The sequence below is a fragment of the Diadema antillarum genome, unplaced genomic scaffold (assembly GCF_040938485.1).
Source record: "Diadema antillarum isolate AM-2024a unplaced genomic scaffold, OU_Dant_1.0 scf00000141, whole genome shotgun sequence".
NCBI lineage: Eukaryota > Metazoa > Echinodermata > Echinoidea > Diadematoida > Diadematidae > Diadema > Diadema antillarum.
In genome coordinates, this window is record NW_027271030.1 from 2,118,314 (window position 1) to 2,136,262 (window position 17,949).

General features: G+C 40.5%; 1 protein-coding gene across 1 annotated transcript in view; it reads left to right on the top strand.

Annotated features, from left to right (window-relative positions):
* Nucleotides 1-17,949, top strand: part of LOC139721359 (far upstream element-binding protein 1-like) — a 44,461-nt gene that overhangs the window by 8,759 nt on the left and 17,753 nt on the right. Inside the window, exons 7-17 of the mRNA XM_071632676.1 lie at nucleotides 2,589-2,733; nucleotides 3,310-3,408; nucleotides 4,925-4,981; nucleotides 5,476-5,508; nucleotides 7,689-7,794; nucleotides 9,792-9,892; nucleotides 11,230-11,461; nucleotides 12,188-12,342; nucleotides 14,113-14,210; nucleotides 14,664-14,742; nucleotides 17,092-17,317. Of these exons, the coding sequence (XP_071488777.1) occupies nucleotides 2,589-2,733; nucleotides 3,310-3,408; nucleotides 4,925-4,981; nucleotides 5,476-5,508; nucleotides 7,689-7,794; nucleotides 9,792-9,892; nucleotides 11,230-11,461; nucleotides 12,188-12,342; nucleotides 14,113-14,210; nucleotides 14,664-14,742; nucleotides 17,092-17,317 (1,331 nt within the window). The remainder of the gene's footprint in view (nucleotides 1-2,588; nucleotides 2,734-3,309; nucleotides 3,409-4,924; nucleotides 4,982-5,475; nucleotides 5,509-7,688; nucleotides 7,795-9,791; nucleotides 9,893-11,229; nucleotides 11,462-12,187; nucleotides 12,343-14,112; nucleotides 14,211-14,663; nucleotides 14,743-17,091; nucleotides 17,318-17,949) is intronic.

Sequence of the window (17,949 nt, forward strand, 5' to 3'; positions counted from 1 at the left end):
CATTCATGAATGTCATTCTTTAGTTTGAAAGAAAGTGGCTCATTAATTACATTGGTCTTGATGCTGGAGGTCACAGGTAATAACCTCGCTAGTATTTAGGGTTCTCGCCAGGAATTTCTTCATGCTTGTCGGGGATTGATATTTATATTGGCACTTATACGAGCTTATCTGGGGATGGGTACGGGAGGGGGGTTCCGCCTCCTGCGCGAGGCGCGGAAGCCTTCGCTAATAATATATATATCGGCACTTTTAGACGCGCTGTTCTGGGGGTGGGTACCTACGGGAGGGGGTTCCCCCTCCGGCGCGAGGTGCGGAAGCCTTCGCTAATGCTCAATACAACACAGATAAATCGCCGCTAAAATGCCACTAAATGCGACATTTTCATGGAGATGTAATGAGTGTTGTGAGGGGCATATTCTCTCAGAAACAATGCAGAAACTCCATACCTCTTGTTGGCAGCAGTTCGTAAATAATAAATGAAAGAGAGGTAGGTGCCGATGGTGAAGGTTCCGTTTTCTTTCAGGACTTTCCTGTTTCACTGTGACAATATTAGCCGTCTCTGCATTGCAACAACGCGCTCCGTGTAGTGTTCTTGCTTTCTCGCCGTCTGCTCGACCACGTGGTAGGCCTACTGCATGCAGATGCGCGAGAAGCGAGAACTTTCGGGATATGTTGCACTTTCCTTTCTGGGTATACTGTGGTAGTTTGGCCTTGACATCAAAGAGGTATCATACAAAAATGAACCTCCCTGATTACAACGAGTGATCGTCGTTATTCCTATTGGTTTGTTTAATCGTAGAGTGAAACGATTCATTACTGAGTACTTCGAAGGTTCGTTAATCGAAAACAACAACAACAACAAAGGTCCGTACTATGTATTTATGAATGTTCAAAATAAACAAAACTGATTTCATTTGGAGATTAACAAACATATTTCTTTATTATTTTCCGATCAACGAACCTTCAGAAAAGTATCTAGTATTATCTATCATCGTTATAGTTTTGGAGTAACGAACCTTCAGAGTATTAAAGAAAACTGTAACCGTTTTTGGGCTGTCGTTTTATTCCGACATTTCATTGGCAGAACGTTCGAAATAAAACTAATTTCATTTTGAAATTAACGAACATTTTTTCTTTATCTTTTTCCAATTAATGATCGTGCAGAATTAAAAATCTATAGTATTTTTATCATCATTATTCTTTCAGAGTAACGAACCTTCAGGGTAAAAGAAAACTGTAACCGTTTTGGGGCCGTCGTCTTATTCCGACATTTCACTGGCAGAACGTTCAAAATAACAAAACTGATTTCGTATTGAAATTGACGAACATTTTTTTCTTTATCGTTTTCCGATTAACGATCGTGCAGAATTAAGAATCTATAGTATTTTATCATCATTATTCTTTCAAAGTAACGAACCTTCAGAGTAAAAGAAAACTGTTACCGTTTTTGGGCCGTCGTTTTATTCCGACATTTCACTGGCAGAACGTTCGAAATAACAAAACTTATTTCGTATTGAAATTGATGAACATTTTTTTCTTTATTTTTTTTTGGTTAACGAACCTTCAGAATAAAGAATCTGTAGTATTATTTTATCATTATTATTTCTGTCGGAGAACGAACCCTCAGAGTAAGAAAACGAACTGTTTTGGGGCAGTCTTTTATTCCGAAATTTCACTGGCAGAACGTCCGAAATAACAAAACTGATTTCGTTTGGAAATAATCGAACATATCCTCTTTATCATTTTCCGATTAATGATCATTTAGAATTAAGAATCTATAGTATTATTTATCATCATTATTCTTTCTGAGTAACGAACCTCCAGAGTAAGAAAACTGTAACCGTTTTGGGGCCGTCGTTTTATTCCGACATTTCACTGGCAGAACGTTCGAAATGACAAAACTGATTTCGTTTTGAAAATAACGAACATTTTGTCTTTATCGTTTTCCGATTAATGATCGTGCAGAATTAAGAATCTATAATATGTTATCATCATTATTCTTTCGGAGTAACGAACTTTGAGTAAAAGAAAACTGTAACCGTTTTGGGGCCGTCGTTTTATTCCAAAATTTCACTGGCAGAACGTTCGAAATAACAAAACTAATTTCGTTTTGAAGTTAACGGACATTTTTTTCTTTATCATTTTTTGCTTAACGAACCTTCAGAATAAAGAATCTTAGTATTATTTTATCATTATTATTTCTGTCGGAGGAACGAACCCTCAGAGTAACACTGTTTTGGGGCCATCGCTTTATTCCGAAATTTCACTGGCAGTGAACTGAACACTGGTTAACCAAACTGCCTCGTGTGAATGTGAAAAACATTGTTAACTTTCACTAAATCAAGAACTGATCTGGAAGGAGAACAATTCATGTGTTAACGAAAACTGCGTCACAAATATGATATGTATGCCTAGGCTGACATTGCTAAAGAGAATAACATTTCGCTCTCTCCCTGAAAAAAAAAGAAGAAAATGCTCGATAGTTAAGCGCATGAAATGTCAAAATAATATTTTTGACATTACGTGAACAACCAAACATTCTTTATTTACTTTAAATAAAAATTTGTTCATCTTTGTTCATCTTTCAGGGAGGCCAAGATGCTGATTGACGACATCGTAGAGAAGGCCCATCAGAACGAGCAGGAAGGCAACATGACTTTCGACATGCTGATCCCTGCCACCAAAGTCGGGCTGGTCATTGGGAAGGGGGGCGACACCATCCGTCAGTTGCAGGTATGCCATGGCTGTTGTTGATTTAGTGGGCGAAATTGACCGAGGGACGACAGTACTCGGCAACCCATGCATGCTGGGCCAGAGTTGCCTCCACTTCAGCAGAGCTACTTTGTTTCTCTATCCATTTTGAGTGCCGAAATGAGGACTATCCAGATCTGTCCATTTACATTTGTGATCAGTTGTATCTGAAAAGGAGTAAACAAAATAGCACCACCAGGAAACCTCCCCCAGCTCTGTGCAGTCTTCCAGCATAGAATTAATACTGTTTCCCCTTCCCCACAGAGCAGATACATGTATAAATCAGATGAGATAAACTTCAGGAAATAATCAATGCCCATTTCACTGTGCTTTAAGCCCTTTAACCTTCTATATTGCTATTGACATTTAGTTATATTAGCTACTATCTCCCTTTCGCTTTTTTTCCTTTTTGTCAACGTGTATTTTTCATTTGGTTAAATTGTTCTATTTCCTTTTGCACATTTGTATGTTTGTATATTTGGAGACTGTTGAGATGATTTTTATGCCTGAGTTCATGACAATAAATGACTTAAATCTGAATTGAATCCTCTTCCCCAGGACCAAGCCGGTGTGAGGATGGTGATGATTCAGGATGGCCCGTCAAACACAGGCATGGACAAGCCTCTCCGAATTTCAGGAGATGCCAGCAAGATCGAGGTTAGTATCCTGCGCACGGTTTCGCTCGCCATGTCGGGGCTGGATGTCGGATCAAATGAAGCATGACCATGTGATCAGAAACTTTGTGACTGAGAGGAAGTTTTGTCCTGCACATAAACTCTGCATTGAGTGAACTGAACAAGTGGGGGATGCCTCATATGTTTTATAATTCCATGCATTGTTCACACATCCTAAGGCTAAAGCTTCCTCTTAAAGGACAAGTTCACCTTCATAGACATGTGGGTTGAGTGAGTGCAGCAATATTAGTAGAACACATCCGTGAGAGTTTGAGCAAAATCGGACAATCCGTTTAAAAGTTATGAATTTTTGAAGTTTCTGCTGAGTCACGGCTGGATGAAAAGACTACTATAGCTTGTGATGTCACATGAGTACAACGATATAAAGAAAGAATAAAGAAAATTCAACATATTTCCATTTTTCTCGCATAACAAAAGAACACTCGACTTCTCTCTTTCAGAAGGCAGGGGGAATGATTATTACCCTTTACATACGTCAGTAGCACGTCGAAGAAATTTGCACTTTATTCAAAAAGTAAAGTTTTGTGAAATTCTCTTTTTATTTTCCTTATATAGTTGTACGCATATGACATCATACACTGTAGTAGTCTTCTCTTCCAGCAGTGACCGCACAGATGCTTAAATATCCGTAACTTTTGAACGGATTGTCCAATTTTCCTCAAACTTTCACTGATGAGTTCTACTAATATTGTTGCATTCTCTCAATCCTTATGTATATGAAGGTGGACTTGTCCTTTAAGAGTCCAAACTGAATGAAGAGATGAAATTGAGATCAAGATGGCTTTGTCATATTTTGGTAACCTTGCCCCAGTTCGTAACACAAAAGAGGTGAAATTTAGATCATAATGGCTTTGTCATATTTTGGTAGCCTCGCCCCAGTTTGTGACACAAAAGTGTATTTGGAAATGGAATTTTGTGATGCAGAGAGAAGATTTACAGCTCTGTGTGAGTCATTGGCGACTTCGGAAACGTCATGCAGAAATCCAAGTGTGTAGGTGTGTGTGGATGACTTTGTGTCTGTGAAGCAAAATAATGATAATAAAGATATGGTCTTATTAAACCCTAGGGAGCCTCTTCAGTCTTTCACGGCATTGCTTCTTTAAAGTGTTCTGATGTTATTACCCCAGCATTGCCAGGTATTCATTAATATACCTGGGTAGAGAAGACATCACAGGTGAAGAGATCTCGTGCAAGGACATATGCACGAGGCTGAACTCAAACTTTGGACCTTTGTTTGAAAGTCAACAGTCTCGTACCCACTACGGAACACATTTTAGTGGATATTGACTCTATTATTGTCTAGGGAGCAACAGGGCTTGATACAATCTGAAACAAGTGCAACAGCTGAGAGCTGATCTTTACTTCTTGCAGGATCAGAGCTGGCAGTAAGGAGATGTGCTCTCTTATCCACAACTCGCCGAACGAGATACTGTTCTGATTGCAATTTAGCCTAGAATTAATTTTATTCTTCCATGCAGAATGCCAAGAGGCTGATCCAAGAGGTTATGGATAATGCAAGGAGCAATTCAGGAGGGGTGAGTACATCTGCTGAAGTGATAAGGAAGAAGAAAAAGATTGGTCCCAACACATACTACGTAATAGAAAATCTGAAAATGTCATTCCAACCCATGAGCACAGTTTTTACTCCAGCCACAGATTTTACTGTAGGAAAGTGCTCGTCACTGATGCGTTAATAGTCGTGATTACATGCACTAACTACTGCTGTCAGTTGTTCATGGAACTCTACATGTGTGTTATGGTTCAAATTTAGAGCATTTTATTTTTTCCCCCTTCCCTTTCCACCCTGATTTCTCTTTGTGGATTAACTTCCAACGTGTACAGCCTCATGTTTAAAGGATGAATGCTGTTTAAACTTTTAAACAAGCGCATGCAATGAAATGCATGAGGATTCCCCCCCCTTCATTTTTTTTTTTTTTTTTTACGAAAAGCAGGGTCATACACGATGGTTGTCAAAATGTACTTGTTCTCACAAAGTACAATGTCCTTGATTTTTCTTCCTGCACTACAGGACAACTTCTTCGGTCGCAGTGGTCCTACTCAGGTAATAGCAGTTCTGAAGCATGTCATTTAGAACTAATATTATTGATGATGGCTTTCTTTGTACAAATTTGATTTTTATGCCTCCGCCACGAAGTGGTGCCGGAGGCATTATGTTTTCGGGTTGTCCGTACGTCCGTACGTACGTCCGTACATCTGTACGTCCGTACGTCCGTCCACTTTCGTTTACGCGATAACTTGAGTAATATTTACTGGAATTTTACCAAACTTGGTCCAAGTATGAAGTATGATGGGGCAATTATTTGATTAGATTTTGGGTGAACTCGGCTAAAGGTCAAAGGTCAAAGGTCGAGGTCAAATCATGAAATTGTATCCGTTTACGCGATAACTCAAGACTGGATTGAACAAATTTCACCAAACTTTGTTGGAGGATGATGTATGATGGGACAATTACTTGATTAGTTTTTCAGTGAAATCGGACAGAGGTCAAAGGTCAAAGATCAAGGTCAAATCCTAAAATTTATCTGTTTACGTGATAACTCAAAACTGGAAGAAGCAGCTTTCACCAAACTTTGTCCAAGGATGATGTATGATGGGACAATTGAGTAGATTTTAGTGACATTGGCAAGAGGTCAAAGGTCAAAAGGTCAAGGTCAAATGCTACAAATGTTGCAATTTCCCCCATATCTATGCAATGCCCAAAAGGTATTTTCTTGAAACTTGGTGTGGACATGTACTACTGCGTAAACATTCTCCAGAGAGAGTTTCATGACATAAGGTCAAAGGTCTAAAGGTCAAAGGTGAGACGAAAATGTTGCAATATCACTTTTCTCGCAAATGGTTCAATGTATCTTTGTGGAACTTGGTAAATACGCATGTACTGACTGGCAGGGATTATCTAGGGAATTTAGGGGTCATGGGTCAATAGTCAGGGGTCAAAGGTCAAGGTCAACTCCTCAAAATTTTATTATTTCCCTCATTATATGCAATGTTTGCATTATTAGTTTCAAAACATGCATTTATTTACCTAATGAAGATTCTCCGGGAAATTTCCAGCTAGAAGGTCAAAGGTCAGAGGTTAAGGATCAAAGGCCAGGTTTCAATGCCCCCCCCCCCAAAAAAAAAAAAAAAAAAAAAAATCTATTTTGTACCATCATTACATTCTTTCATCATACCTTGGAAATTACTCAATGCATAAACTAATAAAAAGGTCCGTCAGAATTCAAGTAAAAATTCTCAATTCCCCAAATATGTGTACCTACACTCTTAGAAAATTATAGCAAACCCAGTTCAAGACATTTCTGACAGACCTGTCATTTCAATATTTTGCCAGTTATGTGAAACTGTCATGGATCACACATTGTGAAGACATTGTACTATACGCCTATTGGGAGAATCGTGCATTATGGCGGAGGCATCAGTCGCCGTAGCGACATTTCTAGTTAATTATCTTCACTTTAACAATTTTTTTTTAAAAACCGTGATACGAAAGCCATCTGGGTATTCTCAATCCCACACTCTAATTTATGTTATCCTCAACTTGATTTCTTTTTTTCTTTCAATTAGTGATTTCTCAAAATGTCATTCATAGTATGTATGACTTTGCCTGAAGATAAAATGGAGCTTTTCAGGTCATTAATAGAATGTTGGGGAGTAAATCTGCCTGTGGATATTGAGACAACTGTTTAGGTCATATTATAAAAGAGAACTGTCTGTTGATACAGTAGATTACATGCATGTTTGACATATGACGGGTCTGTGGATATTGAGACAACTGTTTAGGTCATATTATAAAAGAGAACTGTCTGTTGATACAGTAGATTACATGCATGTTTGACATATGACGGGTCTGGGGGAGGGTAATTTTTTGTTTTCTATGTTTGTGTGTGTTCCATATTAAACTTTGCGATTGTATTTCTTCAATAGCATTTTTGGGTGCTGTTAAACAGTGTATTTAAAAGTGTATTTTGGTCCAAAATAGGAAAATTATACTCTTTCATATTCAGTGTAGCAATACATGCAGAGATTTATCAGCATTGTGATATTATATGTTGAAGTTGTTCATTGATTAGAATATGAAGAACTGTGTTTCAGAACTAAGTGCATTAAACATTGCGTGTGTGTTCCTTCCTTTTGTATACGCACCATTGATGAGAAGAAAAATGTTTCTGAAGCGTTGAATTGATTAGGGTGATACACTTTTTCATATCGACTGAAAAACAGGAAGTGGTAGTCCCAAAGCATGCTGTTGGCATGGTCATTGGCCGGTCAGGGGAGATGATCAAGAGAATCCAGGAAGAGACCAAGGCACGTGTCCAGTTCAAGCCAGGTGAGCTGCTGTCTTTGTCGCTTTTCTGAAATCGCTTTCATCACATTTTATTCGTCACAGTTTGCGTGAGAAATGTTTGCAAGTTTGCATTCAGATTGGGCAGTTTCTTGTTTATAGTAGATGTATGAAAGGACAAGTCCACCTTCATATATATAAGGATTGAGAGAATGCAGCAATTTTAGTAGAACACATCAGTGAAAGTTTGAGGAAAATTGACCAATCCGTTCAAAAGTTACGAATATTTTAAGTATCTGCACAGTCACTGCTGGAAGAGAAGACTACTACAGTGTATGATGTTACATGCGTACAACTATATAAGGAAAATAAAAAGAGAATTTCACAAAACTTTACTTTTTGAATAAAGTGCACATTTCTTCGACTTGCTACTGACGTATGTTAAGGGTAATATTATTCCCCCTGCCTTCTGAAAGAGAGAAGTTGAGTGTTCTTTTGTTATGCGAGAAAAATGGAAATATGTTGAATTTTCTTTATTCTTTCTTTATATCGTTGTACTCATGTGACATCACAAGCTATAGTAGTCTTTTCATCCAGCCGTGACTCAGCAGAAACTTCAAAAATTCATAACTTTTGAACGGATTGTCCGATTTTGCTCAAACTCTCACTGATGTGTTCTACTAATATTGCTGCATTCACTCAACCCACATGTCTATGAAGGTGAACTTGTCCTTTAATGAGCTGCCATGCCTTTGCTGTGGAAGAAACAAGACGGTTTTGGGTCTACTGGTTGTTTGTTCTCATGCATGGGTTCAAAATGTAGTGAAGAGTGCGAGATCTCAGGTCCATGTCATAAGCTTTCCTGAAATCGCTTGCATCACATTTTGCGTGAGAAATGTTTGCAAGTTTGCATTCAGATTGGGCAGTTTCTTGCATATAATACTGTATACGCTATAATTTTCGCGTACATAAATTTTCGCGAATTGCCGATGTCACACATTTTCGCGAGTGGTTAAATTCGCGATTGGGGGACCAGAGAAAATATGAAGTGGCAAAGAAAGTGTGAATTTTCAACTTACTAGCATATAAGAATGATACTAGTTACAGTATACACTGCATGAAAAAGACTTGCCAAACTCTGCGAACTAGTAAGTTAGAATTCAACATTTTTGAAGTGGAAAGTCTATTGCGCTAGATTTCCGACGAGTGGTCCCCTTGCGATAATGGATTGGCTCTCTACAGTATTCGTAAGTAGACGTGGACGTGCGTAAACAAGCTTAGCCAGTATGGTCTGTTCGGTAAGCCGTGACATGGTATTCTAGTACTGAAATGTTCGTATCATCAAGGCAAGGGATTCATTTTGGAAGGTAATATTTTCGCGTGTTGTTAATTTCGCGAATAGCTCCCGACTCGCGAAATTCGCGAAAATAAAACCCCCGCGAAATATATAGCGTATACAGTATATGTATTAATGAGTTGCCATGCCTTTGCTGTGAATGGAACCAGCCGGTTTTGGTTTTCTGGTTGTCCGTTCTCATGCATGGGTTCGAAATGTAGTGAAGAGTGCGAGATCTCAGGTCCATGTCATGAGTTTGATCACTTGTCGAGTTGAACTGGATTACAGACAGTTTGTTCAGAATTTAATGTAAGTGAACTGAATGCATTGTTGTGAAAGCTATTCTTCTTCATGTTGAGACAGATTTTTGGGCCCAAATTCACGAAGGTGGAACAATCTTTGTCCATGGTTAAAACCATGGACAAAGACAGTAGTTTTTTATGGGGCGCCAAGTGTCACATGGCCTATTTCGTTACGAAAACAGTCATTTCATCAACGAAATGGTAACATTTCTTCGACGAAATGATAATTTCATCAACAAAATAGGCCATGTGACTTTTGGCGCCCCATACAAAACTACGGTCTTTGTCCATGGTTTAAACCATGGACAAAGATTGTACAACCTTCGTGAATTCGGGCCCTTGTGTCAAAACATTCCCTGTTTGAGACTACATCCAAACTGAACTTTCTCTCTCTTGTGTTACAGGGGACCGGGATGCCCCGGAAAGAGTGGCCCTGATCACAGGTGCACAGAATCAGATCCAGGAAGCCGTTGACATGATCAATGATCTCATTTCTAATGCAAGGGTAAGTTTTACTGTAAAAAAAGAAGATATATTCATGGCATGAAAATTTTGCGAGTTGGAGCTGAAGTCCTTTCTCGCAGCATGAAATTTTCACAAATTGCCACTGGCGTCCAATGCACATTGTGTGCGCAAGAACTTTCGCATGCATTTTAATTTCGCGATTGTTGGCGCTCGCGAAATTAGCAAAATTAAAATGTACGGGAACATTCCTTGTTTACAGTATATCAGATGCTCCTGTGTGGAAATTGATCATCATTTAATCTGCCGATGCCCAAAAAAAGAAGCAAAGGCATAAATCCCTAGCAAATCATTATTGTTCCGGTCCCACTAAGTCACACTTGTCATCACAAGAGCTTTGAAAAAGTTGTCTGTGGAATAGTACCATTATACTGTTTTATTAGATTTCTTTGTATTTTTTCAGGGAATGACACCGGTTTCACCATCGACTCAAAATGCATAGATTCTTTTTGACTGTGTTATGACTTCACGTCAACGATGTAATGACTCACCAGTCAGAACAAACAAACAAAAAATCTTGCTTCAGACAATCTTGACAGTATGTGTGCGCCCTGTAGATATGGATTTTTTTCCCCCCAGATCATTGCTTACTGTTTTTTCATGATCTCTGTGGGATTTTGAGTTATATGACTGAGACAAACTCCACTGTAGTTGTGAATACATTTCACAGTGTTGCTATGAATTTTGCACAACTGTTAGGGATAAGGGGAAAGAGAAAACCCCCAAACTTGACACCAAAAATCAAAATGAAAGACAAGACGACTTCTGGTCATGCAGTGCATTCCTTGCTAGTTTAATGATTCTCTTCATTTTCATATAACAAGATTTCAAGCATGATCTGTTTGCTACCCCATCCCCCCAACAGACATACATACACACACTCACACACAGCATCATGCTAGAGCCCTGCATCTAAATGTTCCTTGTGGGTGCAGGGTGTATTCTTGATGCCAAATGAAAACGGGTGCATGTTTCCAATTTGGAAGCCTCAACCTCTGACTTTGTGGGAGAGGCTTTGCGGATCCATGCATACACGTGTCACTGCAAATTGACCAGACCCCATGAAAGTAGGGATATGCAAAAAGAAGGATTGTGCTCGCAGCTTGCATTCATCTCTGTGCAGTTTCACTTGTGGCACTGTATTAGTCTGAACTTGTCAATATTAGTCCCATTTTAGGCAAAATTGCTGATACAATCATCACTATCGAGTATTGGCGAGTGCAAGTTTGTTGGCGTAATGGTAGATTAATGTACCAGTATACAATTCTTTGATATAGCATTTATAGATGTTTACTCTTTTACGGCTTTTGTTATTGGCAGGACTTGGGTATGGATGGTGGTCCCATGCATGGAGGTATGGGTGGACCAGGTGGTCCGTGGATGCGAGGAAGAGGGCGCGGTCGCGGGGGCGGAGGTCCACCGTTTGGCAGGGGTGGCGGCGGTGGCGGCAGGGACTTTGGTGGCCGTGGCGGAATGGGCGGTCCCATGGGCCGAGGGGAACCCCAGGAACACTCGGTACCCGCCGACAAGTGTGGTCTTGTCATTGGCAGAGGTAAAGTGTTTGTTGGTGTGTGCGTTTGTGTGTGGTTGTATCTGGCTAGATTTGCGCTTAAGTCTGACCTTGTCTACTGTGTAGGCAATGTCTTGTGTCCACTTGTTTTTAACCCATGTTATGTTTGCCTTACAGCTCAAATACTTAACATGCCAGTATATGGGATTATAAAAACTTATGCTGAAAAAGAGACTGCGCGTATGCACACGGATCGCTGTTTGTTACTTCATAACACTTTCAGACTGAAATTGAAGTGGGCCAGATTTGTGTATGTGAATACATTACAAGCAGTGATTACATTATAATATTTGAAAAAAAAGCAGATGTTTTTGTGAATATATGTATTTGCTTATATGTCAAATATCTGTCCGAAAGAATTTGTAGACCTGTATGTGTGTGAAATTGTGATCATGGATTTGTGTTTGACATTGCTCTTTTCTGTTTTTTCTCTTGCCATATCTGCAACCGTTGCCTGATGTTGTCATACATTCATTGTATGTGATATATGAACGCAATGAACGCAATCGCCGTGTGAAATGGATCCTGACCCCCTTGAAAACAAAACAAAAAAATCAACACCATCATACATCCCTCTCTCACTGACACACACACACACGCACACACACACACACACACACACACACACACGCACACATCCTGTATATTTACCCTACACACATGCTCCACGTTGTACCCGCAACTCCCACCCCGTGCAATGCTGTGTAGGTGGGGAGAACATTCGGGGCATCATCCAACAAACGGGAGCTCACGTGGAAATCAGCCATGGCCAGCATCCGCCCGGTCAGAAGATCTTCCTAGTCACTGGTAATCCTGATCAAGTCGAGTATGCCAGGAACCTGATCGATGAGAAAGTCAACGGAGTGAGTCTGTGTGCCCTTGCTTCTACCTTGGTTAAGAAGTGCTGGGCTTAAAGGGATGGTACAGTATTGGTGGAGATGAGAATTTGGGCTGTTAACTTTTTGCGAGATATCAAAAAAACCCACTTGGGAAATAATGCAGAGCATACCATTCTTAGAGGAATTTATTAGAATTTGGAATGGCTGGGATATCCAAAAATAAAGAAAATCAAAGCAATCCTAATAGAAGATGGGTCCCACCTTTTATTATGATTGTTCTGTATTGGATACCTCGGCCATCTCAAAAGCAATTTTTATCAAATAAACTTTGAGTCCCTCATGGAATAACATGCTTTTTCATATTTCAGAAGAAATTTTTCATGATCTCAACCAAAACTGTACGATCCCTTTAATTTTGTTTTTGGTAAACAATTTCCCTTTCACAAAGGAACAGTCATTTTCTGTGGTTTTGTTTGGTTGATTGTGAAATGGTGCCTAGCAAACTTCCCTGATTGTGGAGGTGGCTTCATGAAAAAAAGCCAATTAGTTCTTGTATGTCCTTACAAAAGAATGCAAAGGCTCCCAGATTTTGGAATTCATTCTTGCCTGTTGAGATACCGGTACATGTAATACTTCTACACAATTATGCCCTGGATGGCTCTACAGAATCTACACAGTTTTAAAGGGGAAGGCTAGTAACTGATCAGTGGGAATCAGTGGAAATGCTGGGAGATGATTGTTCCAATCCTTATGGGATTCATTCAAGAGTTCATCGTATATCTATTGTTGTGTGAAAATGATTTGCTTCAGAATGGTCTCATATTCAAGTAATGTGCAGTTTAATGCTTCCAGGTTAGCGTCCCTGGTCAGTGACGGGGCATTAATCTGCACATTACTTGAATATGAGACCGTTCTGAAGCAAATCATTTTCACACAACAATAGATATACAATGAACTCTTGAATGAATCCCATAAGGATTGGAACAATCATCTCCCAGCATTTCCACTGATTCCCACTGATCAGTTACTAGCCTTCCCCTTTAACCTGTGAATGTGCGTAGCCCTGCTAATGTCATTCTGGCTTCAAAGTTTTACCCATTTTATCAGGAAAATGGCATCTGACTTGCATTGGTTGGTAAAGATGAACAAAAATACAGTTGAATAAGAGTAGATGCAAATGGAATTGAGGATATGAGTTATGTTTGTCATGGCCGCTATCATGTACATTGTATGAAGGTATATTTTCCTTGTCTGTATGTTTGTGTCCTACAAATGATAAGTTTATACAGTGTGAAAATTGGCTCTTGTGCTGGTAGTCACGCTTTGTGCTGCTGTAAGTAATGTTACAATCAGTGCAGGGTATAGTGATCTGGGGACTTACTTCTCTTATACTTGAGTTGTTACTTTTTGATGTTTCCCGTTAATCACATTTCTTTCCTGTCTGTGCTAACTGCGACTTCTCAACTGACCAGGTTATTAACATATTTGAATTCTATATATACCTTTATAAGACTTTTCCCAACAATCTGACAGTGTGCTGAAGACTTCAACCTTGCCCTAGATTTGCTGAATGTACTACTAATGTGTACTAGGAACATTTAAAGTATGCAAAATACATTTTAATGCAGATGGATAGTATAGCTAATTACCAGGTTCTTCCAAGGAAAGATATGCATAATTTTACATCAATGAAAAACAATAAAAAACTGGCCTAGTAGTGTGAAAGATGGTGCTTAGTGGTGTGTATTCTGCAACTGTCTTGATCAATGTTTGGTTTACTTTAATGTTTATCAGGGCCCAGGCCCAGGAGGTCCAGGTGGCCCAGGTGGTGGCCCGGGACCTGGTGGACCGCCAGGACATCGTGGTGGATTCAGTGGGCCCCCGGGACCAGGGTAAATACCATTGCTTTGTATACTGTGAGCATGTGATACTTGCATGATGATTTGTTTTTGTGGTCACTGAGGAAGCAATTAACCATGGGACTGATGAAATTCAGTCCCCTTTGAGGGACTATGCAATAAGGATGAAGAGCCCCTCACAGGGGTACAGTTGCTGTAGCTGGGGGATTTGAACTCGGGACCTCATGACTGGTAGTCTGTGGTCTTATCTGTTGAACTACAACAGTTCCTTTGTTGAATAGGAGGCAAGAATTTAGTTTCTTTTTATTGTGACATTGAAAAAGAAGTTTGTCATTTTCGTTGTGTTGTAAAGATTTTTTTGTGTGTGTGTGTGTGTGTGTGATCACAATGGTAGGTCAAAGTGTGCTGATTATGATTGTTTTACAGGCTTATGATTTGCGAAGTTACCAGGGTAATGTTAATGGTACTGTCCTTTTTATTTTGCAGGCCTCAGCAACCCCCTGTTCCACAAGGGTTTAACAATCAGCAAGGATGGAATGCATACAGCCAGTGGCAGCAACCACAGGCAAGTACCGAATCGTGAGAGAAGTATTCCTATTCCAGTGGAATCATAGTGATGTGAAAGGATGCTCTCATTAATGGGAAAACTTATGATTTGCCAGGAATAGGTGTGTCTGGTGTTATGACGGAGGTTTCTTGCATTCACCCATTGGTTGTAGCTGTAGTTGCTGCACTCTGATTAAAGATGCTTTGGCTGGACTATGTGGTATACTCCATCACAATTTGTAGCATGTGGTAGAAGTTGTCCATTTGCAGGGTTCAGTCTACGTTGTCGCCATTGTTACCCACGCCGATGAAAATCGGCAGGGGGTTATGTAAAGGGTTCCGTATGTTTGTTTGTTTGTTTGTTTGTTTGTTTGTTTTTTTGTTTTTTTTTTGTTTGTTTGTTTGTTTGTTTGTTTGTTTGTTTGTATGTTTGTTTGTTTGTTTGTTTGTTTGTTTGTTTGTTTGTGTACAAGATAACAAGAGAACGGGTAAACGGATTTGCACGAAATGTTCAGGGAATGTTTGGATAATGACAGGAAAGAATCGATTAGATTTTGGTGATAATCGGTTGACCCTTGCAAATTCTGTGTGACCTTGAAGTTTTGACCCCATGGTATAGTGACCATTCCGAAAATTTCCCGTTTCTCACTTTGCGATTTTCCGCTACCATACGAACACATAAACTCCCCAACGATCCGACTTCGCTGCTCAAATGTTCGTAAGAATTCCGAAATTTACGTTTAGGCCTATTTGAGGGACTATGTCCTTCTAGATTTATGAAAGTTCGTTCTCCGTCATCACAAACTGGCCCGTATTTTGATGATTTTTCAAATTAACATTGATTGTTTTTTTCGTTAGAGGAGCATTTTGCTCGGTCGCAGTCACACTGCACGATATGCGTGCTCAATGTCAATGCGTGTGCAAGGCCGCTGAAAATGCATCGCGCTCTACACTGTTGGTGCAAAATTGCACCGGGGACGTTGCGGCGCTCGTTGGTAGCCGAATACTGGTGCAGTAGACATTTGCATTCAACCCTTGCATTGAATAATTCCCGTAGACACTAATCATAGGGGTAATTGCCTAGGGGGTACGTAAATTTTGTTTTTCTTTTTTGCTTTTGTGGATACCATCAAAGATCGTACACTCATACGACCTTTGATATTTGATGATTTTTCAAATTAACATTGATTGTTTTTTTCGTTGGAGGAGCATTTTGCTCGGTCGCAGTCACACTGCACGATATGCGTGCTCAATGTCAATGCGTGTGCAAGGCCGCTGAAAATGCATCGCGCTCTACACTGTTGGTGCAAAATTGCACCGGGGACGTTGCGGCGCTCGTTGGTGGCCGAATACTGGTGCAGTAGACATTTGCATTCAACCCTTGCATTGAATAATTCCCGTAGACACTAATCATAGGGGTAATTGCCTAGGGGGTACGTAAATTTTGTTTTTCTTTTTTGCTTTTGTGGATACCATCAAAGATCGTACACTCATACGACCTTTGATATTTGATGATTTTTCAAATTAACATTGATTGTTTTTTTTTTTTCGTTGGAGGAGCATTTTGCTCGGTCGCAGTCACACAGCACGATATGCGTGCTCAATGTCAATGCGTGTGCAAGGCCGCTGAAAATGCATCGCGCTCTACACTGTTGGTGCAAAATTGCACCGGGGACGTTGCGGCGCTCGTTGGTGGCCGAATACTGGTGCAGTAGATATTTGCATTCAACCCTTGCATTGAATAATTCCCGTAGACACTAATCATAAGGGTAATTGCCTAGGGGGTACGTAAATTTTGTTTTTCTTTTTTGCTTTTGTGGATACCATCAAAGATCGTACACTCATACGACCTTTGATATCATCACACTCTCGGCTTGCTATAATCAAAATATCCCGCAAGAAAACGGCGTATTTCTCGATTTTTAGCGCTTTTTCCGCGACCCGTCGCGTAGACAATACTCTTAAAACTGGACTTAATTCGCGCGCGCTTGGAAAAGTTCCGATTCTGCACTTTTGACGGTGGAATTTGGGATTTTCGATGGATTTTTGGAGGAGACTTAAGGACTTTCCTGTACGTGAATGAGTGTTAATACCGTATGTGTAATGATGTGATTTGCGTGTGATGTGACTGTAGAACCAAAGATCGTACACTTCAGTGTACGATCTTTGGTAGAATCACTGGCTGGTGATAAAGCACACTGGCAATTAAGTGGCCGAATTCTGGTAGATGACCGAATGCACATTATGTTTACCCCGACTTTGTACTTAGGCGTGGGTCTGCCGCCTTTGACGGCCCCTCTCTAGTTGTAGAATGAGATTCTGATCAGAGAGAGCATGCATTGACTCTCTCTATCATTTGTTCTAGCAGCAGCCCCAGCAGCAACAGCCCCAGCAACAGCCCCAACAGCAAGCCCCAGACACCTCTGGCTACAGCGACGCCAACAACCCCTATGCGGCCTACTACCAGTATTACCAGCAGGCAGCCGCCCAGCAGCAACAGCAGCAGGCTACCAGCCAGCCGGCCAGCACAGTCCAGACCCCGGCAAGCACCTCTGCCCCTCAGTCAACTGATGCGCAGGCACAACAAGGCCAAGGTAGAATGAAGTGGTAGCTCTCTTGCCGCAAATAGTTTTCACTTTAACTGCAACAATTACCACCTGCAAAGCTGCCAAGTCTTCACTCATTCTGCAGGAACTTGATGAAAACGTCATTATCTCCTCATGTCTAGATAGAAAGAGAATACGAAATCCCCCCGATTGAGAAATTACTTTTGGTACATGAGGTACATGTAACACACAAGCATCTCAATGATTGCTCTTTGGAATCTCACTGATTTTCATGGGTGAATGTTGGCTGCCCTGCACTTGTGCTTTAACACAATATGGGGAAATTTATTTAAACAGGAAAGAAAAAAGTTTTTTTATGAAGGGGACAATGCCATCAGGTGGTTACTGTATTTTTAGCTCACCTGAGCCAAAGGCTCAAGTGAGCTATTGCGATCGCCCTTCGTCCGGCGTCCGTCGTGCGTCGTGCGTCGTGCGTCGTCCGGCGTCCGTCGTCCGTCGTCCGTCGTGCGTCGTCCGTCGTGCGTCGTGCGTAAACTTTTTACATTTTCATCTTCTTCTTGAAAACCCCATGACCGATTTTCATCAAACTTGGCAGGTAGCATCCCTAGGGGGTTAGGAACTCAATTTGTTAAAATGGGCACCATGCCCCACCCAGGGGG